This window comes from Salarias fasciatus, chromosome 5, assembly GCF_902148845.1.
Source record: "Salarias fasciatus chromosome 5, fSalaFa1.1, whole genome shotgun sequence".
NCBI lineage: Eukaryota > Metazoa > Chordata > Actinopteri > Blenniiformes > Blenniidae > Salarias > Salarias fasciatus.
Window position 1 is genome coordinate 12,963,571 of NC_043749.1, and position 24,066 is coordinate 12,987,636.

At 41.6% G+C, this 24,066-nt stretch overlaps 3 protein-coding genes across 3 annotated transcripts; 1 reads left to right on the forward strand and 2 right to left on the reverse strand.

Moving 5' to 3' along the window:
* The first annotated feature begins 818 nt into the window (after nucleotides 1-818).
* Nucleotides 819-10,876, forward strand: LOC115388815 (activin receptor type-1B-like). Its single transcript, XM_030092101.1, has 9 exons — nucleotides 819-995; nucleotides 3,625-3,867; nucleotides 4,763-5,029; nucleotides 5,132-5,362; nucleotides 5,461-5,628; nucleotides 6,799-6,955; nucleotides 7,040-7,164; nucleotides 7,254-7,384; nucleotides 7,572-10,876. The coding sequence occupies exons 1-9, from the start codon at nucleotides 929-931 to the stop codon at nucleotides 7,695-7,697; spliced, it is 1,515 nt and encodes a 504-aa protein (XP_029947961.1). The 5' UTR covers nucleotides 819-928; the 3' UTR covers nucleotides 7,698-10,876.
* A 918-nt stretch (nucleotides 10,877-11,794) lies between these two features.
* On the reverse strand, nucleotides 11,795-17,160 carry prkag1 (protein kinase, AMP-activated, gamma 1 non-catalytic subunit). Its single transcript, XM_030091167.1, has 13 exons — nucleotides 17,072-17,160; nucleotides 15,408-15,459; nucleotides 15,228-15,328; nucleotides 15,059-15,140; nucleotides 14,915-14,973; nucleotides 14,775-14,820; nucleotides 14,637-14,691; nucleotides 14,304-14,430; nucleotides 14,008-14,173; nucleotides 13,877-13,914; nucleotides 13,619-13,765; nucleotides 13,325-13,424; nucleotides 11,795-13,240 (listed from the first exon to the last, which is right to left on the reverse strand). Exons 1-13 carry the CDS (start codon nucleotides 17,078-17,080, stop codon nucleotides 13,230-13,232), a joined length of 993 nt encoding a protein of 330 aa, XP_029947027.1. The 5' UTR covers nucleotides 17,081-17,160; the 3' UTR covers nucleotides 11,795-13,229.
* Nucleotides 17,161-17,849: 689 nt separating this feature from the next.
* On the reverse strand, nucleotides 17,850-23,291 carry LOC115388197 (GTP-binding protein Rheb-like). The gene is made up of 8 exons (XM_030091168.1): nucleotides 22,887-23,291; nucleotides 21,011-21,082; nucleotides 20,865-20,932; nucleotides 20,579-20,661; nucleotides 20,206-20,262; nucleotides 20,061-20,108; nucleotides 19,629-19,710; nucleotides 17,850-19,539 (listed from the first exon to the last, which is right to left on the reverse strand). Exons 1-8 carry the CDS (start codon nucleotides 22,936-22,938, stop codon nucleotides 19,447-19,449), a joined length of 555 nt encoding a protein of 184 aa, XP_029947028.1. The 5' UTR covers nucleotides 22,939-23,291; the 3' UTR covers nucleotides 17,850-19,446.
* Nucleotides 23,292-24,066: the final 775 nt, after the last annotated feature.

Consider the following 24,066-nt stretch of genomic DNA (forward strand, 5'->3'; position numbering starts at 1 on the left):
CATAAACTGTCAAACAATTCAAATTAAAATTGACAACTTTTTGAGTTTGCGAAGGCAGGGAAGCATAATGTTCTAGAAAGGTCAAAGTCATGACCTGAACTCATTTACAGTGAACAAAACTGAGTGAGAAATGCCTCAAAATGAAGCAGAAACAACAGACGGCTACAGCGGAAGACTACGAAGCCCAGCATTCTGCTGATGTGCAAGGGTTCAAAAGTTAAATGAGTCATTGACCACAAAGAATCTGTGGACAAACATTAAAAGTGACAATTTGATTTATCCTTCAACCTGCCCTCGGCCATTGTAAAATGGGACTGGATGGATGGATGGATGGGTGGATGGATGGATAGGTGGATGGATAGTTTGGAAGCACCCCTGCAGAATTAGAATGGAATTAATTCAAGTCCATTTGAGAGCCTTACTTCACCTTGTTTTCATGTTTTCCTCACACATGCATGCTCTAAAATTGCTTGTAAGTGGGAATGACTTGTGTTTGTTTTCTTTAAAAAAAAAAAAGGTGGGAAGCAGACACCGGTTCACCTGATTTGTGTTTAATTACCTCAAACTGCAGTTGAAAACCTACACTTAGGGCTTGGTTCTTACATGCCAGATGCATTAAATTGACAGCCATGTACTTACATAAGGATACCCTGCCTCTACTGACAATAATCAGTTTAAGACAGACAGACAGTCTCCCTCTCTCTCTCTCTCTCTCTCTCTCTCTCTCTCTCTCTCTCTCTCTCTCTCTCTCTCTCTCTCTCTCTCTCTGAGTGCGTGTGCGTGTGCGTGTGTGCCTGCTGGTGGAGCATGTTCCTGGACTCCTCCGCTCTGAGCTCACTGTCTGCGGGGTTAGCTGTCCTCATCACGCCTCGGCTCGTCCATGGAGGACCAGACGCGATGAGCAGCGGCGGCGGCGGACGCCTCAACCATGGCTGACCTGCGGATGAGCGTGGCCGTGCTGGTGGTCCAGACGGTCCTGTACCCGGGCTGTGCGGGTGAGTGAACTTGTGTACGTCCGTGCTCCTCCTCACCATCCAGCCGCCGCACGGTCTGGAGTTAGCTGTAAGCTAGCCGGGAGGAAACCAGGTCACAGCGGCAGCGATTACTCACGTGTCTGCGAAGTGTATCAAACATTAGAGGGTCTCGTTGTTGGCGAGAGGCAGTGAAATGTGTGTTTGCATTGTGTGGATCAGTCAGACATGGACGTCGGTCCACGCCGAGGCTGTCAGGGCTGCTTCCCCTCCGGAGATGGACAGGTCTTGTGGGTTTTGACACCTTCAGCCCACCGAGGTGTTGTGACTGTTTGCTCTCCTACAGTCTTTGAATGCACCACAGGGATAAGGTAACCTAAGAGTACCTTTGAGGTAACCTAGAATAATAATAAAAAAGACTTTAGTCTCAGAATTATGAGGAAAAAAATCTCAATTTTTACCTTCTTGCACTCTCAATAGGAGATATTTTATTTAGTTCATCTGCATCTGTTCATCAAAAAATATCAAATTAGTACATTACCATTACAGTGTGGCAGCTTATTCTAAAAAAAAATAATTTAAAAGAAATTTAATCTGTTGACAGTGTACAACATTTCACTATTTTTTTTAAATAAATCAAATTGTACATATACTCCTTGGTGACTTATTTCAAAAATTTCAAATTAGATGCAGATTATTTTTTTTTTTTGTCTTTTTACGTCGTGTGTTTTGAAAGGCACTGATAAATAAAATGTATTATTATTAGTATTAATAATGCTCATAAAAGCTAAAAACACACTTAATTAATTACAGCAGTGCAAGTATTTGTATTTTGTTAATTCCACCCCTGGTTGCAACAGATATCAGCAATCTCATGAGTATATTATAACTGATAAATCTGGACATAACCCATGGATGCTCCTTTCATTTATAATAAGCTGTTTTTTCATTCTGTGTTCATGATAATAGAATAACCACAATAATCTAATAAATGACTTCCATCGTGCTCCTCCTACTTTCAGTGTAAGAGTAGGAGAATGTCAGTACATCAGCTCCCCACAGCCGTGAATCGGATACAGTGTTTTAGAAGTTGGATGAATGGAGGGAAGATGCTACTGTGTTGTATGTTGGGATCCACGGGCAATAAAAAGTATAACTCTTCGTGCTTTCAATTTGAAATGTCGGTTCATGTTGGGAAAACACATACTATTTCGTCCCAGATTTTATTCTTGCAGAAATTTGTTGTACTTTTTTTTTCTAGTGAATTAGTTCTAATTGCATGACAGGAATATACTATTTATCAGACTTTTTGTCTGGTTAAATGACAAATATTTACATTTAGAAATGTATTTTTCCTGATTAGCCCATTTGTATTGTTAAATAAGTATGTAGCTGAATTCATGATGTGATGTAAACTGGAAGGAAAACCCTGACTTGTTTTCAAAGCAAGGAAGCATGCTTTTCACCACAGAGGAAGAGGAGCGGTCGGCACTGTGAATATTCAGAGTTTTTCTCTCTTTGTGGCTGAAAACAATAAACCCGACGTGGATTTAATGTTATGACATTTATAGCTGTGGAAAGTTTGTAATGTCAGTCTCGTTCACGTTTAGTCAGCATTCATCTTCCTTTTTTTCCTCTGTGGCCGTTTTTTTTTTTTTCTTGTTTCTGACCACCAGTATTTGCCAAGTAGGTTCAGGCATGATATGAGTCAGTGCCCCAAAAGATGTTGTAACCCATTAACTCTGAATTTCCTCTTCCTCCGCTACATGCGGGAGGTTTTTCTGACAAACGCATCCAGCACACAGGCTCGAGCAAGGTCGTTTTCCACGAGTGGCTTCTGCTGAATTACAGGAATGCTACACCCCATCTTTGTCTTGATAACATTATACTCGGTTTCACACAGGAAGTCTGAGTCCTCTTGTTGGTCATTTAATCTCCACTTCAACATGGCTCTCACATAAATTCTCCATTCATCGTCCCGAAGCTGCTGAACACACCCAGCTGCACCTCTGACACTTCCTCTGCTTCCTGGCTTTTACACTGCCATCCTGCGTCTCTCTGTGTTCAGGTCTGCCTCCGGTTTATCGCTGAAAATCATTGTTCATCTGAAAAATGTGGATTCAGTTAATACATTTACAAAAAAACAATGTGATTCAAAAGAAAAAGAATAAATGAGTTGTTATTTCTGTTGGCAAATTCATAGTATGAGTGTCATTTGTGTCGCAGTGCGCCTATACACCAACACACACATGTCTTTGGACTGTGAAAGGAAAACTGGAGTAGCTGGAAAAAGCCCATGCATGCAGGGAGAACATGAACACTCCACAGGAAACACGCGTACCACTAGTACAACTTCTGGATCGTCACAGTGTACAGTTTTAACTTTTGATTTCTAAACTAACCCACATGCTGAAGTTTTACACGAACAACACGTGTCCAGGATATTTTATGTCAAACTGCAACTTCTAAAATCCAATTTACACCAAATAGACACTTGAATACCTGAATGTTTTTCAGACATTTTAATATATGTTGTTACATGATATGTTGTAAATGTTTTTTCTGATAACGTTCAAAGTTTTCCTGACTGTCTACAGTTTAGGTCCCGCTCAGGGTGACATTGTTTCGTCCCTCTGATCCTCTGTCTCTGCAGCTCTGCGGTGTCACTGCACCGTTGATCCATGTCAGAAGACGGGCCAGTGTGAGACGGATGGGGCCTGCGTGGCTTCCACCTTCTTCAGCCAAGGCCAGGAGCAGCGCGTTCGAAACTGCTTCCCCCGCGAAAGCCTGATGCCCCCTGGTCAACCCATTTACTGCCTCAGCGCGGAGGGATATTCCAACACCCACTGCTGCTACACGGACTACTGCAACAGCATTGACCTTAAAACACCCTCTGGTGAGAACCGTAGCGTTTCTCACTGCAGAGAGGGCGCTCACTTAGATTTCATCAAGTAGAAATTAAATGTTCATGGTGTTTTTCATTATAGGTGTATGCACAAATTTTAATGTTTGATATGGAGCAGAAGTAATGATTTGAGGAAGTCTAACTCACTGAGCTAATCGTGCTCACTATACACTGCCACATGTTGAACTCTGAAGAGGGGACTTTTTTTTTTGTCTTTATTTCACCACAAAATGAGTATATGGCTCTGATTGGAACCAGTGATGATATTTAAAACCTTCCTGTGTCTGTTCACAATATTTTGCGCTCTTTCTATGAGTCATGGTTCCTGAGAAGACGCAGTTTCCTGTGGTGTTTTGCACAAAGGCCGAAAATATTGTGGCTTGCAAAAGGCCTATGTAGATTCTTTAGTGACAGGAAACTTGAATGTAAAAAGTTAGACCTGCGGTCGATTAGTTGGATGAAAGGAAGAAAAGCAACGCTTGTTAATTTGAATCAAAACCTCAACATGAGGTGAAATGTTAAAAACAAATTTCTAACATTTCACGCAGAAATCAAGCGCGAAGTCACAAACTTTCCAAAAAGTCTGCAGAATAGTACGATCAGTCAGGAGAAAATAAGCAGACCTCTTAAAGTATTAGTATGCTGTTACTGTAATGTAACACCTCCTGTAGCTGCTCCTCGCAGTGAAAGCCTCTAAGTGTGGAGAGCTTAGCATGTCTTTGAGACTTGACTGGAATTAATCAATGTAGGTTAAGACAGAAGTCAAACGTTGACTCGATTTAATCATTAGCTGTTAGTCCAGAGCTTTTTACAGTCATCGCTCCAGGACTGAAGTCGGTTCACAATTCTTGTTAGCGTAAAGAATTGCATTTGTCTTTCTTTCCAGTGACGACCGCACCCGGCATGCGGGGGGGCTACGGCCCCGGTGGGACTTGGGGGCTGGTGGAACTGGTCGCTGTGATCGCCGGGCCGCTCTTCCTGCTGTGCCTGCTGCTGCTGGTGGCCATGTTCCTGTATCATTATCACCAGAGAGCCTATAACCACAGACAGAGGCTGGAGGTGGAGGATCCCTCCTGTGATAACCTCTACCTGGCCAAAGACCGCAGCCTGCAGGATCTCATTTATAACCTGTCCACATCGGGATCCGGCTCCGGTCAGTGCTCCACCTCACCTTGTATATGTCACTTTCTCTTTTTCATCTTAGATCAGTGAACTCAAGGTTTCATTTATTCACTGTGCTCTACTACCTGGGAAGGTCTGCCGTTGTTTGTCCAGCGGACTGTGGCCAGAACGATCGTTCTGCAGGAGATCATCGGAAAGGGCCGATTCGGGGAGGTGTGGAGAGGACGCTGGCGAGGCGGCGACGTGGCGGTGAAGATCTTCTCATCCAGAGAGGAGCGCTCCTGGTTCCGAGAGGCTGAAATCTACCAGACCATCATGCTCCGTCATGAAAACATCCTGGGCTTCATCGCTGCCGACAATAAAGGTGCAACTCGGCGCTTTGTTCCTTTTTCTTCAGTCATTTGATCGTTGAGTTTGTCTTTTAGTTTCCTGCATGTCTTTACCTGTTTGTCTCCTGTTCAGACAACGGCACATGGACTCAGCTGTGGCTTGTGTCAGACTACCACGAGTACGGCTCTCTGTTTGACTACCTGAACCGGTACTCTGTCACCACCGAGGGAATGATCAAACTGGCTCTGTCAGCCGCTAACGGCCTCGCTCATCTGCACATGGAGATTCTTGGAACGCAAGGTAGGGCTTCAGTAACCATGAAAATCCCCCTCCAGCAATCGTAAAAGGGAATGGATGTACGCTTTACAGTTCCAATGAAACAACTTCCAAATCAGCCAAAGCACAGTGTTCATGCTCGTCTTGTGTAGCACCACCCCTTCTGATGCCAAAGCTGCTCTGACACGGACTCCTGTAGACCTCTTCATGTGTGCTCTGGTGTCTGGCAGCAATATGTCGGCAGCAGATCATTTATACTGACAGGTGGGGGCTCAATAGGATGTATCATTGGTCCTTGGCCACCTCAGACCATGTGGCCAGTTCCCCGTTTTTCTTTCCATGGACCACTTGTGACAGATTCTGACCACGGAAGAGTGGAAGCGCCACCGGAAAGAGCCGCGGATTTTGAGATGCTATATTTTCCACCGCAATTTGCGTGTTGCCAAACTCGCTGGAGTTCTTGCTCGCTTTCTGACACACGAGAACAAACAAAATGTTCTCTTGTTCTTCAATATATCCCTGCCTCTAGCACGCGCCGCGATGAAGAGTATTGGACGTAGTAGGATCAGTGGTATTCAGTACTGTTGTTGAGTGATCATGTTTATTACTTTCGCAATAAAGATTTTAATTCTCTCTTCATCAAAGATAACACAGCTAATACACAGTATTATGTAAAGGTTTTAGGCAACTAAAGTTCCTTTCAAAACAAATACCACGAACACACAGTCCATGCCATCTGTTGCCGGACTCCCTGTTCTTCTTGTTGCTAGACACTTCTTTAAGACTCTAAGCTGTGAGTTTGGGGCCGTCATGCTGCAGAATAAATTTAGGACTGATCAGACGCCTCCGTGATGGAGAAAATTCAAAATTATTTGCACATTTTTTGATATAACACGAGGCTTTGTGTTCTACTGTGAGGAGTCTTTGTTGCGCTTCGTCTCAGCAGTCTCAATAATGAATCCTCAAAGTTCAGGCAAGTTGAGTGTTTGTTTATTTTTCCTTCAAGCATATGCTATGTCTTTGACTTCTTATCTAACAGCAAATAGAGCTTTAAGTTACTAAAAAAAAAGTATTTATCTACAGTACTTTTTCCACCACTGCTGACAGATTATTCAAGAAGCTAAACTGCTGGTTGGTTTGTGTGTTTTTCTTGTCTGAACGCTCTGTGACCTGTGTTCATTTCTATCTGCGCAGGAAAGCCGGGCATTGCTCACAGAGACCTGAAGTCCAAGAACATCCTGGTGAAGAAGAACTGCACGTGTGCCATTGCCGACCTGGGCCTGGCCGTCCGTCACGACTCCGCCACAGACACAATCGACATCGCCCCAAATCAGAGAGTCGGCACCAAGAGGTCTTTCTCAACATCCACACCAGCGCACCCTTCACATGTGGACTTCTTCACAGAGCCGTGTTGTTGTTCTGTTGTGTCTCTCAGGTACATGGCTCCCGAAGTCCTGGATGAGACGATCAACATGAGACACTTTGAGTCGTTCAAATGTGTCGACATCTACGCTTTGGGGCTGGTCTACTGGGAGATCGCTCGCCGCTGTAACACTGGAGGTTCGACCCGCTCTGTTTTTCAGTCTGGAGATTTTTGCCCCCAAACTGACAGCGTCTGACCTCACCTCCACGCCGCGCTGTATCATCAGGTGTCCATGAAGAGTACCAGCTGCCTTACTACGACGCGGTTCCTTCTGATCCGTCCATCGAGGAGATGAGGAAAGTGGTGTGTGATCAAAAGCTACGACCCAGTGTCCCAAACTGGTGGCAGAGCTATGAGGTATGAAAAAACCTGTAAGATTACTTTCATAATCCAAGAGGAAAATGATTTGGATTTGGAGCAAAACAAAAAAAAAAAAAAAGCATCTAAACTGCATCTATTATGTGTGCATGATTATCATCATACAGATTTCTACTCCACTGTAAGCTCTTAATCTCTACTCATGTATTCCCCGTGTTTTCCCCAGGCGCTGCGGGTCATGGGTAAAATCATGAGGGAGTGTTGGTATGCTAATGGCGCCGCCCGCTTGACCGCCCTGCGCATCAAAAAGACCCTCTCCCAGCTCGGGATTCAGGAAGACGTTAAAATCTGAGCTTTTTAAGTCGGCAAAGCACCGAGAAGACGTGTGTCCAGACTGGAGGAGGTGGACGAGACATTGACGGCCCTCTGCAAAGATTGCACAGAGTAAGAAAATGTGATGAAAAGCGGTACGTTGTAAAATAACTCACAGATATTCCTGCCAGTTTGTAAACCACTTGTTTGTTTTTTTTGTTTCTGATGAACCCTACCTCGTTTACCCAGCCAAATATCTCAAACACGCTCTTCTGTTGGTATTTTCTCTGTACTTATAGTAGATTTAGTAATCAACAAAGAAACGTTTTAAAAATTAGTTCCCAATGTTTCTTTTACTTTGGTCAGTCACATTTTAGTAAGCACACAGTACTCACTCTTTGTGGCTTTGTGAGGGAGCAATAACTTAATCTTCTACTCGCTCTATGATAAGTCTCTGAAATGTGGGTGTTTTCTAAGACTTCCTCTGTCACCCTTAAATCACAATCTGCTCCTTTCAAATCACGTGGCTTATCTGGTTCTGCTAAATCCATGCGATTAGTTAAATGTAGATTAACATCCGAGCGTGGACAATGCAGCTCATTAACTTGGAACACGGCGTCACTAAAGCCTCGACTGTATGTCAGCCGGAGCGCTCGTCCAGACAGTTTCCCCATAGGCCGTTACAAACCTCAGGTTTTATTTACAGTCGCCATCTAAAAAGATTTCAGCCTCTTCAGGACAGAAACAGATGACACATTTAGCAATTATGCAAGAACAAGATGGTGCATTCCCCGCCGAGCATCTGACACCAACGGGATGCTGAATGTTTCTCACTTGTAAGGACGCATCTTCGCTCCTGAACATTTCGAGGATCGTTGGATCCCGCCGAAGGGCTGCAACCATCTGAACGGTCATTCCAAATACGAGACAGAGTCCGTCCCACAGAGGGGAAAAAAAAAAAAATCATTATTACATAAGATGCATCTTCATTCTGTAATTGTAAGTGCACATACAGGTTTTTAACTGATTGAACAAAGTATAGAGGCTAAAGATATAAGATATGACTGAAACTACAATGCAGAAAAAAAAGTCTCAATCTGATGCACTGAGTCAGTGGACACTTCATTAAACAAACACATTGAATATTTCCTGTAAAATTGCAGTTCCTCCAGCATAATCACACTTGAGGAAGTTTGTTGCTGAATTATAGGAGATCGCTCTGCTTTTGTTGGCTTGTTTTGTGACGAAGCCATAAAGTTTACTTTTGCTGAATCCCGCAATGACAGATGTAGATTCACAACCAGAAAAGTAGCAGCAACTGTCAGGAATGTTTTCAAATGTCTTAAGTCAGACATGCTCATCATGTGGTCCCGCAAGTCACATGGCAGCCCTTCAGTCAATCTCTTAATGGATCAGTTGGAGAAAACTGTGTACATGATGCATGCATTAAAAAAGAGGAAAAAAATGCTTTGCTTTTAAAGGTGCAAAATATGTATTCACTGTATAGAGTTTGTGCATGTGGCTCTCTGGCTCGTGAGCTCTTAGGAGAATGAATGCCGAATTCAAAGTGGAGGTCCAGCAGATTGTTTCCTGAATTCAGATGTGAAGCCGTGTGCTTGTTTTATCTAAAAAAAAAAAAACACATTGCTGTTTTATTTAACAATTAAAATTGAAAGTGTCTTTCTGAATTTAGGAGACACTTGTGCTCCACCTGGTCGACGATGGTATTAAAGTAGGTGGAGGAAGGGCTCGCAACTGCACACTGTTCTATTTGTGCACCTTATAGACAAAGACGAACTCTTACTTCTCTTTAGAAAATAAAAAAATAACTGGTGAAGACTGTCATTGCAACTGAGAAACACCTTGAGCCTTGATCAGGACTCTCTAATTACTTTGGACCAGACCACATCAGGTTATATGTTGTATGTCCTTTTTTTTTTTTTTAAATTTACTTCTCTGAATGTTTAATCTGAAATGAGAACAAATACTGCTACATTCCGTCAGATATGCTGGTGTATGTCACTTATATGTTTAACCATCCTTTGCTCTAAACAAGACTTCTCACTCACATATTTCTTTGTATCTGAGCCAAAAACACACAAACTCCAGGAATCTGAATGATACTTTTGTTTTTATGTCAATATTTTCTTCTGGCACAGCATGTCTAACGTTGGCTTCCCCTCGGGCCGCCCGCCCCCCGGCCCAGTGGAACCACTATACTCCACATAAACTCACATCCAGATATACCCGTCTGTATATGAAAGTAATCGTACGTGTTCGTTGGTTTAATCTTTTATGTTGAAGAAAGCGATCAAATGTTGTAGAAACATAGCTCACAATGTATCCTTCCATTACTGCAGGGCAGCGTGTGATTTCTATTTTTTATTTTTCTGTCATAAAATACGTGGATGCTTCCTCCAATGTGACAAATCACTCTCTGCGTTTATGTTTTCAGGAATTAGCTGCACTATTGTCTTTACCCATATGCAAGTTTCCCAGGTACTGTGTGTGTGTGTGCTTGTCTCCCTGTTATTTAAACATGTATGCTGTGAGCGTCTGTGAACGCCTGAAAGGCCACATGTGCACTACTTTTGACCTCACGGCATCGAAACGCAGCGGTTCTCAGAATCGTCTCTGGCCGCGGCCCCCAGTGTTTATTTAAGATCACGCCACTGAAAATGAGAACGTTTACACAAGTCGTGCCAGTCAGTCGCTGTAAACCTCCTTCTGACTGGAAAACTGTGGAGAGAAGCAGACTTTTTTTTTTCCCCCTTCTGATAAGTGGGAACAGAATTTTAGAAAGCAAATACTACTGAAATGTGTCTGTTTCTCGCGCTTTTTTGCAAGAGATGTCAGAACAAATAAAACTGCACTCGGTGTTGATGTTTTGGGCTGGAAGGACTGGAGTGCTCTACTGAATGTGAAGCATATTTAACAAGTCAGAGTTTATGTTCGCCTTAAAGTGTAAAAGTGCATAATATATCATGTTTTTTTAGTATTTAGCTCTCAGTATCCCTGTGCAAGTAGTGAGGCGACTCAAAACTAAATGAGGTAGGACATTACAGGTTGTAAATTTTCCAGGTTTTTGTCCAGTTGTGGCAAAGAATTATGTCAATGTAATAACCTTTCAGGAAATCATTATGTAACCTCCAGTGTAGAATAAATAAATACAGTTGTTTTTCTATGTGGTGTCTGTGTTGACTGACTCCTCAGACTTTTTTTTTTCTTCCACTTTCAAACATGTTATTACAAACAGATGTTGGCGAGGAAAGTCAGAGCTCTGTGTGCATGTTAGATCCCTTTTTTTTAAATTATATTTAGTCTGCAACTGCTGTAAAAGTTACACATATGGCATTGGGTTTTTTTTTGTTACATTGACCATAAATTCAGTTCTTGTGTGTGATAAATAGAGAATGTTTTACATTCTGTGGAGACTGAAGCAGTAGAAAAGGGACATATTCTTGGACAGATGGTTGGCGACCAAAGAACTCCGTTTTTTTTGTCACAGTCGCATTCGCCTTGTTTTATACTATTTCTGTGTCAATCCTGCAAACACACTCAACTGCATCTGCATGCAGATGAATGGAAAGTGAGATATTTAAATATATATTGATATTTCCCACAAGAGCTGGTTGAGACGGTGCTAGAAGGCTGGGTTGTGTTGCCTTTATTAGTCGTCAGAGCAGGCATGAATCATTCAATCTAAAGACGTCAAATGTGCGTCAGATGAGCCAAAACATGACCTGTAGAATGACTTGCTCCATGTAAATATAACAGAAGACATTTACTGCAATTTTCCACTGAAAGTAGCAGCTGGTCGAGCCTTGCATAGTTCTGAAAGAGCGAGTTGTGAAACAGCAGTACAATGTAGCTGAGAGGTCGGTGTTGAAATGCCTTATTCCTGATGAACTGGTGTCGGTAAAGTATCATGAGGACGAGTTTGTGAAATCCATTAGCGTTCTGTCCTGCGTTTTCCAGCTCGGGGTTCGACTTGGGACAGCTCGCTAGTCGATCACAGAGCGAGCGGACACACTCGCGTTCACAGCTATGGCTAATTTTGCCGTCACCATTAAACCTTCAACAGTTCAGAACTGGTTAAGAAGTTAAAAAAAAAAAAAAAAGTCAACCTAATTTAGATTTCAATCTTCAAGATCCTTTATTGCTCATACTGAAAACTATAATCTCGATGCAGATTAGTACAAAAACTGTTTACATACAGCCGTACATGTGCCATTTCATGTATACCAAAACATTAAACGTGAAGTGTTCCTCTTTAGGAGATAAAAAGAAAAAAAAAAGATGCTGGTCTTCAGTGAGTTTGGTAAAAGTCTCCTAAATACAATGAAGAGAAAGACAGTTAACAAATCTAAAATGTTTGACGCTCCGACATCACCGTAGATAGCATGAAATAAAGGGGACGACGTTAACCTGGACCACACTCTGCAGTGATGAACCATTTTTTAAGAAACAAAAACAAAAAAAACAAAAAAAAAGAGGTGAGCAGCACTGAAAGCAGTAACACAAACCCTTGAATGCTGATAATGTGAACGACAAAACAAGCTAGGAAAAAAAAAAGCAGTCTCCAGTAAATGGTATAATCCATCATACACCTTTTTTTTTGTTTGTTTACATAGAACAACAACACATGCAATGCCAAAACAGAAAACACAGATATCCAGAGTGTGGAACGGGGACAGTAAAGACGTTTTCGACTGCGCTGACGAGGCTTTAAGTGTGACCCCAGCTCCGCCACAAATCGGCTACACAGTGGACTGAACTGTTCGCTTGGAAGAGCTTCATTTGGCTCTGTTGGGGTTTTTTTACACTTTACTTCATTTAGACGACGACGGCAAGACGCTTCATTTGTTTCTCCACGTGGAATCATCGATAAGGCAATCCGAAGTTTAGTGTTTGAATTCGGAATCAAACGTTAAGTGTCGACATTTTAGACAAACGTAATGTTTTTATACATGTGTTACACTGATCACAAATAATACTGAGGTTACAATATGTGTTTACATATAGGAAAAGGTGGAAGTGTTATCATTTATTCTTCAGTTGCCATTTCAGTAATCAAGTTTACCAAATGAGGGAATGCAAAATAATTTTAAATAGTTAACATACTACATATTTGCGCAGAACAAAGCCGAAGCGATAAGTCAGTTTTAAGGCTTGAAGTGTTTGTCGATTTCAGCCTTGTGACAGCAGTCTTTCAGAAGTTAACTGATGATTTTCATTATTAGGAATATATCTATAGTCAGAGTCTTAATCAGCTGAACAGCAGCCAAAGAACTGCTGGAAAATATACATGTGGCAAGAGGTTTCTTGTGCTTGTACATGTTCCTCGGCTCTCTGGTGACTCAGTGTTTGGCTCAAATTACAGAAAGCTCCAAACTTCCTGCGCCACTAAGATGATTTAAAGATATATTACTCGAACTTAGTGAAGATCAGATTGTTAAGAGGCGGGAGGAAACCTTCCAGATTGAATGGCACAGGGTGTGAATCGATCTGTCCGTTCTCCCTGTGCTCCGGCCCCCTCCTAAAAAGTTGCCTTTCCTTTGAGTGATTTTTCTCAAGCTGTGCCTGTGAGCGGGAGAATCAGAACACCGTGTCACAAAAATAGAAATGCTACATTATTTCATTCCCAAAGGCTGAACATGCCGTTACCTTCATCTCCGTCGGTCAGCACCAGAGCCTGGAGAATATCTGAGAGGGACACGATCCCCTTCACCACCTCCTGCTCATCCACCACCACCAGCCTGTGCACCTGAAAGCCACACAGGAACGCCGTTAACGTTCCCCCTCGCCTCTACAAGACGAACCTGTCCGTGCTGCTGATCGTTTAAGCATGCGTCAGAATGATGGAATGTGACTGAGCGTGTCAATCGTTTTGGAAGAATGCCCAGGAAAGCAGGCGATAAGAGTGAATCATATCAAGAGGTTTTCTTCCTCGCTCCTCACCTCGGCCTCCACCAGCCGGTTGATGATGGCCTCCAGGGTCTCGTGCCTGTTGCACGTCAGCACGCCCTCGAAGTACTGCGAGCGATGCTGCAGGGCTTTGGTCACCGTCACGTCCAGGTTGTTGTACGTTTTCTCAGCTGCCAGGTTCTAAACACACGCACACAATGAATGACTTTATGTAAGCTTCAAAATCCATTTTCAAAATGATCTGATAAAGCTTTAAAACTGTTGCACACGCGTGAACTGGTTTCAACTTACTATAACGTCAAATTTGGAGTAAATGTCCACCACTCGACCTGCAAGTTAGAGAAAACACATCACGGCGTAAAGGATTTATTGATCATAAATCTCATCGGTGCAAAAGATCAGTGGGAATCTGGTCTGCAGACCTTTGTCGTCCACCACGGGGAGCGCCGACACCCTCTGCTCAACAAAGATACCGAGCGCCGTGTACAGGGGCGTATCTGTGCGGACCACTGCGATATTGCGGAACGTCCCGATGTTCATTTCCTCCAAAGTCTGACTCAAGAACGAGGGCTTTGGCATCTCTGATATCTGACGGCCAAAACAAGAAAAAGATTAGTTACAAATAAATTAATTGATTTATGGAGTAATCAGTCACACATAATACAAAAACCAAGTATTTGATGACGCAGCAGGAATGAGAGAAACCCTTGGGACTTACAAAAAGCTTCAGGAACTTGAGAATCCTCTTGTGCGTGAGGATGTAGAGTGTGTTCCCCGTCAGGGGGTCGATGACCGGCAATCTGTGGATCTTGTTCCTCAGCAGTGACGATACAGCATCATACAAACTGTGACAGAAGGAAGGCAGAAGGGGTTTATTTGGTGATGTGGCTGAGCTTATTGAGAAAACTCCAGATTGGTTCAGAACTTCAGATATAAATTCACTCTCAAAACAAGACACACACCCCACATTCAAAATCTACTTGGAATTAAAAAAAACACACACACACAGAGAAGCAAATACCCAGGAAAGACAATATTGACAATAGCTCACCTTGCGTTGGGAGATATGCTAACCAAAGGCTTGAACGAGTCTTGAAGATACACCTCTATAGCAAACACAAGCAGACGGATCAGTTTACTCTGAAGATCAGGAGAGCAAATGAGATCAGATCTTCAGAAACATCCTCACCTCTCCAGGTTTCAATTTTGTGCTCTTCCAATTCATAAATCTGAACCTGAAAGATTACAAATTTAAAAGAATCAAGACAAACAGAAAAACTTCTGTACATTAGTTGTAATTGATCAACATTTCCACAATAAGTATCTTACCAAGGGAGATTTGTAATAGCGATGAAGAATGTTAATGAAGTCTGTGATGGTGAGCATACCTGACCAATAGAAACAGAAGGTTCAGATCAGGAAAATATCTTACCAGATTTTTCACATTTATTGATGAAAAATACAATCTCTTACCAACAAAGCACTGCTTGTTACTGTCCCACAGAGGCGCTGCTCTCACCCCATTAGAAACGAGTGCAAAAAAGGCCTTTTTCACCTGGAAAATTACAATAGAAACTCATCAGACCTCACTGGTTTGAGAGACAAAGAATGCACTGTTTACAATGTAATCTTTTGGTTTTACCTGAAGTGACGTATCAAACACAACTAATTTGGAGCTGGTGGGTACCAGATCATAACATCTGTGGGATTTCATAAACCTGGTGTAGACATTATGCTCTGGGTCTGGAAAACAAAGAAAGAAACAAAAAATAAGATAATAAAAAAATAGAGGAGAAAGTTTTCACATAAACAAGTTTCTCACCTTCTACCATCGGCTCCTTTTTGCCTTCAAAGTCATCAATGGTCGCTGGAATCTGAAACAAAAACAAAGTAAAGATCCAATTTGTTTTGAGTGCCATCAGATAGCTTCAAAACCACATCTCAATCTGCAGAACCCATGAGGATTAGACAGAAAGCAAAGCTGCAGAACTGCTTGGAATTGAAGTGAGCGTCTCTCTGTTTGTCCTACGGCAGATGGAGATGTGCACGGTGTACCCGGTTGGCTCCAGTGCCGCAGAATCCAGAGTTGGATGAAGTGGTTTAAAAAGTAAATCTTTGACTGATCTTAACTGATTCATGTGAGCCATAAAAAAACAGCTGTGTATAATCAAACCAGATCTACATTACTGCATGAATAAAGTTTTAGGGAAATCTTATGCATTTCAAGAGACTCTCCTGTACTTGTATTTATAAAAGCAACCTTTAATGTCATGTTCCCATACTAATCTATACTGCTTTTGACGTACTGCATTGATCACATTCTTTTCAGCAGAACTTGACAGGAAGCAATAAGAGGGCGAGGAGTTTTCTTATAGATTCTTCCTTTTTCCTCATTGCAACAATACGGGCTTCCAACGCTGCTTGGTGGTTAAGAGGTTAATGCTTTTGCCTCATGAGTTCAATCTAGGTTGGGTTTAGGGGGGTGTTGTTGTTTGAGGTTTGCGTGGAGGTGGGGTTCCTCCTGGATCTCTGCTTTCCTCCAACAGCCAAAACACGTGCAATAAAATGAATTGGTGACTTTAAATAGCCCATGTGTGAATGTGTGTCTCTCATCGCCCTGTGATGAGCTGGTGGCCTGTCCGTAGTGTATTTGTCACTTACCTTGTCTTTACTGTAGCAGTTTGTTTGGGGGGTTTTTTTCTAAATGCAGAAACGTTTCTTATCAGTCATTGTAACATTTGCTTTGGCTAGAATGTTGCTTCGCGACGGAAATAGTGACTACTAAATTCCAAAGCATGCATCGATCCAGATAACGCAGGATGAATAGCACTGTGATCACACACACAGCCTGACCTTCTGACAGTGATGAAGATGTGTCAGAGTTGTGGTGAAAGGTCAGCTGCAGTGTCAACTGTCTGACCTGCTTCATTATTCATGACTTCCAGTGAGCTGACTGCACTTTGTAACTTCGGACTGCAGCGCAGCCATCTAGTTAACCATCAAACTGTTCCATACTCACTCATATACATCAAATATCTCAAGTCACACAGCTGACAGTTTGTTATTACTGTTAAACCTTTACAAAACACTGTTAACGGGATTTTGTTTTCTTTCCTACTCGACATGTTAGCATCCTGCTAGCTAGCATCACAATCTGTTGACATTAGAGTGGAGGTGACTTTACGGCAGCGACCACAGTGACACATTATGATCCTTTTTGGTCGTGACTGCTCAAAGGTTCCGATCAGAAAACATTATTAAAGTCGTTGCTTTTAACAACTACTGTGCTGCTACTTGACAAGCATAATTTACGAGAGGCAGAGCTCCAGAACTGTACCAAGAATTAGCTCGCCAGCTAGCTGCTATCGTTAGCATACACCGAAAAGTCGTGTTTGTTAACTTCGTTCACAGATTGAGGTTGTTTTGTTTGTTTGTTTATCGCGGCGCTGTCGAGCTAAACAAGCTAGAGAAAGGCGGATAACTCACACACTCCATCTTCCATGAGCTCGATCACCTTCCTGTCGCCGGGTGATGTGCAACTGGCTGCAGATCCGCCAAACACGCAAGTCTTCCGCCTGGTGAATGGAGCAGCCTCGGTAACGTAATGCTCCGAGTATCCCCGCAACGACATTGACGAGTGTGCGATCTGAAACCCGATGGAGAGCACGAATTTCTAACACTTACTCAGACGAATTGTTAGTGCAAAGTACTTTATTTTTGAAGCAGTCATGCAGTTGTGTGGGTATAAGTCCACAAACATCACTGTGTAGCACCAGTGAGGTAAGTGCGCTAATATAGGCGACCATAGGTTTTTTACCATAACTTCACTTCAAAATCAGCACTGCTCGAAAATTATCCAATTTCAATGTCCATCTTTTCTTTACAAACTGAATTTTACACAATTAATTTTTAAAGCAAATTCTAAAATACCTTGGGGACAAGACAGTCAAGGCCCAGAGTGCATAGCAGACTGTCACTGTCATTGCTAGACTGTCACTGGTGTGAGTCTGTAGATGTAGCTCAGAAACTAAATGAATTCAATCTGCCCCAAAGCATGCGAATGTGTGTGTGCGTGTGTGCGTGTGTGTGTGTGTGCATTTTCCTGTGATGAACTGGTAATCTGTCCATGGAGTATTTTGCTAATTGACAAGATTGATATCATGGTATCATTTGCAAACTGCACCATATTCTACATTTTCTATCAAAACTGCATTCCTGCATGAATAATGACAGCCAAAAAACAAAAAACAAAAAAATAGACTCATCAAATGAGTGACAGATTTATTTATGTACAAAACTGTTTACAGCAAGATTTCTGAATTAACATTGACACTCATGGGAATATTGGTGGTGAGATGCACAACTCCTGCACCCATGGTGTCAAGTCAACAAAGAGAAGGAAAAAAACCCCTTAAAGAGCACCTTGTGTCATGAGAAGAAGCAGATGAGGGAGTCTGAACAACTGTAAGGCACAAGACACAGCATCACCAGCTTCTATTTAACCATCATCCTTCGGCTACTTAGTCAGCACAACACTTCATAAAAAGTTACAATTACCCGCTACAGGTACAACATGGGGTTTATAGAAAGGAAGGGGGGAAAAAAAACATGTGTCATATCTTTGTAGGGCTACTGACTATGACAACATGTCATTAAAGATTGCGTGGAAATTACTATTGCAAACTCTTAAATCTGAATTATGGGGAAAATTGCAAACCATACTGGATTGGCTTTGTCAAGCATCAAATCAAAACCATGAGTCTGAAAATTCCTAATCCAACACTGTGGGGAATCGCCCACTGAAATACTCTCATGCAATGTTAAAAGTTCATTTTAAAAAAATTAACTCAAAAATGTTCATAATGCACATAGAAGCATTTAATGCATTCAGGATACTTAAGGAAAAACAAATTTTGCATCAGTGAAGACACAATCAATAGTACCAAACCAGTATCTAATATTCTATTCATATTAAGAAAAAGGCCTTAACTGGTATATAGCAAATATCTATCCAACCTACACTAACTTTCTCTCAATACTGTCCATGAGATGCCATATTTATAACAATTATTGTGAAATGAAACTGTAGAAATAAAATTAAACTGTAGAACGTCAGAGGTCTATATGCAGAAACTGAGAGTTGTTAAATATACATGTTGTGGACACGTTGCTCCACAGATCATTGGCAAACGGTACCTGAAGAAAGTTGATAAGAAATTACAGCATGATTTCAGGTGAAATCTCATTACAGGATGTGTGAGGAAACCCACCGTTTGTGAGGAGTAGTGACACTTTTATCACATTTGAAGCAATGTGAACTGTGACTCGGCGCCACCGGTGAAAAGACAGGCTGGAATGACGCACCAGTCCTCACTGCGCATTAACCCAGCAACCCATAGATTTGTCAGATATTACCCAATGACAGCTCAGACATTAAAGGAAATGGTGAAATTAATTTGAACAATAATTTGGTTTTTTTGTCGTTGTCGTTTTGCTTTTCTGAGCATGTAGCTCAACCCAAAATTGTGGACTACATCGAATCACAGGAAACATCTCAATATTTATAGAGAAGGTTTACTGAAGGTGCATCTTTGTTTAAAACTGAGATCATTCCTGCTCTTGAGAAACCTCACCCTGGTGGTTACAATTAGTGACAAAGTTTGTTTTTTCTTCTTCTTTTTTTGTTTTTTCCAACTGTGTGAGCAGCTGCTTTGCTATGGAAATCAATCTGGTATCACAACGGACCAAAAAAAATGTTCCACTGCAGTGTCGTGGTGTCAGTGAGGTCACGAGTGGCGAGCTGGTGAAGTTGTGCCTCCTGTCCTTCAGTAAATGCGCTTACTGATGTCCAGGATACACTCTCACATCACAGCACACTTCTTCTCCTCCGGGGGTGCGTTCCCATCCGCTTTCTCCATCTCCAAAATGATCCGCTTGAAAACTTCCACAGCAGTCTGCAGAACAAGAGCGCCGCCGTGAGAGAGTGAATCTGCGACAGGGACGACACGCTGCTGAGCTCGTACGCCGGCGTGTCCGTCGTTACCTCGTTCTCCTTGGCTGAGGACTCCATGAAGGCTGCACCCCAGGAATCGGCAAGTTTTTTTCCCTCCTCGGGCTTGATAACCCTGGGAACCAAAAGAGTTTTTATGAAAGGAGGAAATGTCTTTGATGTGACGTCAGGACACCAAGTGACAACTCATCTCAAAAGCCGTAACAATTATTTGAGGCAAAGTTGCAAGACTATAAGACTGGGCTTTCTTTTTTCAAGTAAAATACTGGTTCAATTCCATGTTTAAGGGATGAGAGCAGATTCTGTTTTTATTATACTGGCCAAATAATCTGGAAAACAAGGAAAGGCTAAATTGTTTTCTCAATAAATATCAAAAATATCTGTGATGTTAAAGTAGCTATGGTTCAGATACAACAGCACATCATGGGTCGAGGATATTTTGAAGACTTCAGTTTCCTTGTTTACCTTTCCATGTGGAGATCTTTCTTGTTCCCAACGAGGACAGTCGGAGCCCTAAAAGTAAAATGTTGCATTAAAAAAATCCACATGGTAAAAAAAAAAAACAAACTCATTCATATACATTGTGATTCCATGAACAACCAGAACTTACTGCATCTGCCCAACCATGTCCAGCAGCTTGTCGTGTAGAGCCTTCACTACTTCAAAACTGAAGAGAGATAAAGTCATTTGAAACAAAGCTTTTTGAAAGCCAGTAGAAAATTCAAACATTCACTATTTTGTTAAAGAAAAATTGCAAAAACATAAATGAGACAATTAAGCTCAAAGTAAAAAAGCCTTCCGTAAACAATAATCAGAATCCTTCTTTGATACAGTAAGAAGAGTTAACATTGTAAAATCCACGAAAAGGTAACTTGAACATGACAGAATGACACTCCTGTGTTTCAGTTTAGCAACATCCTGAAAATCTAAGCTGTGCCCGATGACTTACAAGTATGCAGATAAAAAATAAAACATTCACACACCTTTTCATGGACGTCACTGAATAGACGAGAACGTAGCCATGGATGTCCACTGAATGGGATTGTGGAAAAATTGAGTACTCATCCTGCAGACAGAAATAAGAAATGAAGATCCCACTGAGTACAGTGAATAACTGACTAGCATTGGTTTTCAGCTCATAGAACATAAAAGTGTGAGTCTATCTACAAGGCCAAATATCATTTTGATATTAACACATCAAACTGATTGATTTTTAACTAAAAAAACATTGATCCTTGTGCCAGTTCTGAAGGTAAATTCACAACTTACCTGTCCAGCTGTATCAACTAGCTGCAGATTGAAGTCCTGGCCATTCACATTGACCATTTTGTTAAAGGCTGCAGAGAACAACAGTTTAGGGCATGACAACTTCATAATAGCTTGTACAGTTATTTTTTTACTTATCAAAAACTTACTATTTTCAATGGTTGGATCATATGAATCAACAAACTGCCCTTCCACAAACTGTATTGTAAGAGATGACTTTCCTGTGGAAGAGAAAGAAAAAAAAACATAAGGTATACTTGATTTAAAAGCCTGTTGAAACGACATTTTATCCACCTCTCTCCTATCGCTTCAAGTTGGCACTCCACCAAGACATTGCTGGCTGAATATTAGATTTCCTCTTGTAACTCAGAGGAAAAGATGAAGCAGGTGCAACACATGGGCAGATTGAGAAACTAGAGTTAAAGGTGCATTAAGGAGTTTTACAACCTTAAAAATACGTATTTTCCACCATAAACATGTTACACATTTTTAATGATGTGTACAATGTGCCCTGACATATTCATTACAAGTACCTCTAACGGCGCTAAATTGTCACTTGAAAGTTGCAGTGCCGGTCCGGCACCAGAATTTTTGGGGGGAGAATTTGAAAGGAATGACGTAATGCGAGCTCCGGCTGGTTAAGTTTTCGTTTTGTCCGCCATTACTCCGCCAGATGCTTAGTGAGCAACAACTGAGCAGGAGCTTCCAGAAAGTAAGAAAAGACTGGCTTCTAGCACTGCCACAGCTCCAGCACAGACTCCACCAGGTAAAAGAAACTTAAATTTTATTTGAGCGCTACTAAATGAGCGAGAAAGTTGATTCTTTCTTCCATGCACACGAGCCACAGGCACGAGTTTTTCACTAAGCTGCATTACGCCCAAGGCCTGCAGGGGGCGCTGTTTCGCATAAAACGTGCAAACTCCTTAATGCACCTTTAAGCTATAGGTTGTAAATAAAACCCAATAACACTAGAAGAATGGAAAATCTATGGTAAATATTTTATACTTGTGTTGAACAGAGTTGTTGGTTAATTTTCTTGTAAACTCCTTAGTTCCTCAGCAAGTGCCGTGATCTGATATGCACATTCAACAGTATATGGAATTGATAAAACTGATGAGACACAAACGACCCTACAACTATACCTGCAATAAAATAAAATAAATAAAAATGCAATACATTCTAAGGGACCCGCCTCACCAACGTGGTCACATTATAGTGAGCTGCTGCCCTCAGGCAGGAGCTACAGGACAATGAAAGTGAGAACAGTGTCTCTGTAAAAGCTGCAACTGCAAACAATGCATCTTGAGAATGTTCTAGTATTTCAGTAATGTGTGTGTTTTAGTGTGTTATTTGGATTTATGTGTTTATGTCTATATCCTTGCACATTCAATTCAATTAACTGGTACAAACTATTGAAAAAAAATTAACATTCAGACATCAGTGGTGAAGCATCATGACTCAGATCAGACTGGACACAAGTGTGAATCAGTCAACTCATTAAAAACGTGTGATCTAAATCTTTCTAATCAATTAACAACAGGGGGTTTCAATCCTTATCTATCAATTTGTGACATGAATCCTGATGTCAACGTTAATTTTGTATAATTTTGATAACACTCTTCATACTTCGAAAGTTTATTTTACCCCCACCTTGTAGTGGGAGTGGTGGGACCACCTCAGTTTGGGTGACTGATATGAAATCATATCAAAGAAATGACCTGTAATTGCCATGTATACAGGTTTTTTCTGAAGTAAATGTAGAATCCTTCAACTTTTTTGGAGAAAAATTACTAAGCCAAGAAAATATTGCTCATGCAGCCCTAAACTCGTCTACAGTAATAAAGAGTTTAGTGCTGGGTAGATTCGTGATCACCTGCGCAGAAAACACAGGTCGCACAAAGAAAGGTGAACAAAGCTAAACTGGCGTTCCTGTTGTCAGCGGAGCGGCTCGGTAGGAAAACAAAGCCAGGACGTTAGCATGTTAGCTCAACATTAGCTTCGCACGAGCCCGAGCGCTGTACTCACCTACAGACCGGTAACCTATAACGGCAATCTTTCGGCATTTCGGTTGAGGCATTGCGATGAAGACGCTGAGCAGTAGGCGGTGATAATGTCGTGACTCGCGCAGTTTTACTATCCCAAACAAACTTTTTTTTCAACGCCACATTCGTCTGACGTCACGTGACAACAACAAACTTTTTCGGAGCCGCCGCTCGAGCTCTCCACCGGGCCTCGAGCTGCTATTTAACGAGTTCAACGAGTGCAAGTACAACCCCGATGTATCCCCCAAAACTCTCCTCCTGTGTGTCTGGTACAGTCTCAGATAATGGTCGATGGTTTGTGTTGAAAAAAGTGTCGTTTCAGCCGAAAATGGAAGCGAAAGAAAATAACGCTCGTTCAACGCGGTCGCGAGCCGCGAGTCAAACTGACGGAAATTGTCATTGTGTAAGCACACCGTCGTAAAAGCAGCCGAGACGTCACCGCTGACACGGGCGCGCGTGCAGGCCGGGCTGTGCAGCAGAGGTCACTCTCTGTACGCCCCAGCATGTTCCTGACGACCAGCCTGCTCAGACCTTTCCAGACTGACTTTCAGGCCTTTCGCGTGCTGAAACTCCCAAGTGCTTCAAATCAACAAGTATCTGCCGTGAACTGCCAGACTCGTCAACAGATTATCATGAAACTGTTGTAATGTAGAAAGTAATCAGATGAGTTACTAAATGACAGTCTGCACTACAGATAAGTACCTTCTCATATTTTGTTTACTTTTGTTTTCAGTTTCAGTTTTTTGATTATAGTGTTTTAGCATATATATTCCATAAACATTTCTTATATTTTCATTCATTTAAAAAAATTAAAATGACAATCCCAGTATTTGTATATTGTGGACAGAACTGTCCCAATAAATTTGGAAATTATATATTTAGTGATTTATCAATAAATTTGATATTGCATAACATTCACATATAGCAAGAAGTAGTGGTTAGTGAAGGAGTCACATGAGTGTGAGTGTGTAATTTTTTTCACTATATTTGTATCTTTGCCTTGTGATGGACCATGATCAAGTTTTATATGAGGTGGATTAGTAGGTGAATTAGTGCATCGTCTCCGTAAAACTTTATGTCTATGAAGCATATTGCAATTGATTAATGGTAACAAAAAGAATCAAATGCAATACAATAAGATAACACCATTCAGTGCTCTTAAG

Excerpts from the sequence above, each read along its gene's own strand:
- LOC115388815 (XM_030092101.1), top strand. The coding sequence starts at position 929 with ATGGCTGACCTGCGGATGAGCGTGGCCGTGCTGGTGGTCCAGACGGTC. Across the intron at positions 5,030-5,131 it reads CACATCGGGATCCGGCTCCG|GTCTGCCGTTGTTTGTCCAG; the intron begins GTCAGTGCTCCA and ends CTACCTGGGAAG. Across the intron at positions 7,165-7,253 it reads TCGCCGCTGTAACACTGGAG|GTGTCCATGAAGAGTACCAG; the intron begins GTTCGACCCGCT and ends CTGTATCATCAG.
- LOC115388197 (XM_030091168.1), bottom strand. The coding sequence starts at position 22,938 with ATGCCTCAACCGAAATGCCGAAAGATTGCCGTTATAGGTTACCGGTCT. Across the intron at positions 21,083-22,886 it reads TATAGGTTACCGGTCTGTAG|GAAAGTCATCTCTTACAATA; the intron begins GTGAGTACAGCG and ends TCTCTTCCACAG. Across the intron at positions 20,263-20,578 it reads TCAGTGACGTCCATGAAAAG|TTTTGAAGTAGTGAAGGCTC; the intron begins GTGTGTGAATGT and ends ATCTCTCTTCAG.
- prkag1 (XM_030091167.1), bottom strand. Across the intron at positions 14,974-15,058 it reads TAACAAGCAGTGCTTTGTTG|GTATGCTCACCATCACAGAC; the intron begins GTAAGAGATTGT and ends TCTATTGGTCAG. Across the intron at positions 13,766-13,876 it reads ACTCCAAATTTGACGTTATA|AACCTGGCAGCTGAGAAAAC; the intron begins GTAAGTTGAAAC and ends GCGTGTGTTTAG.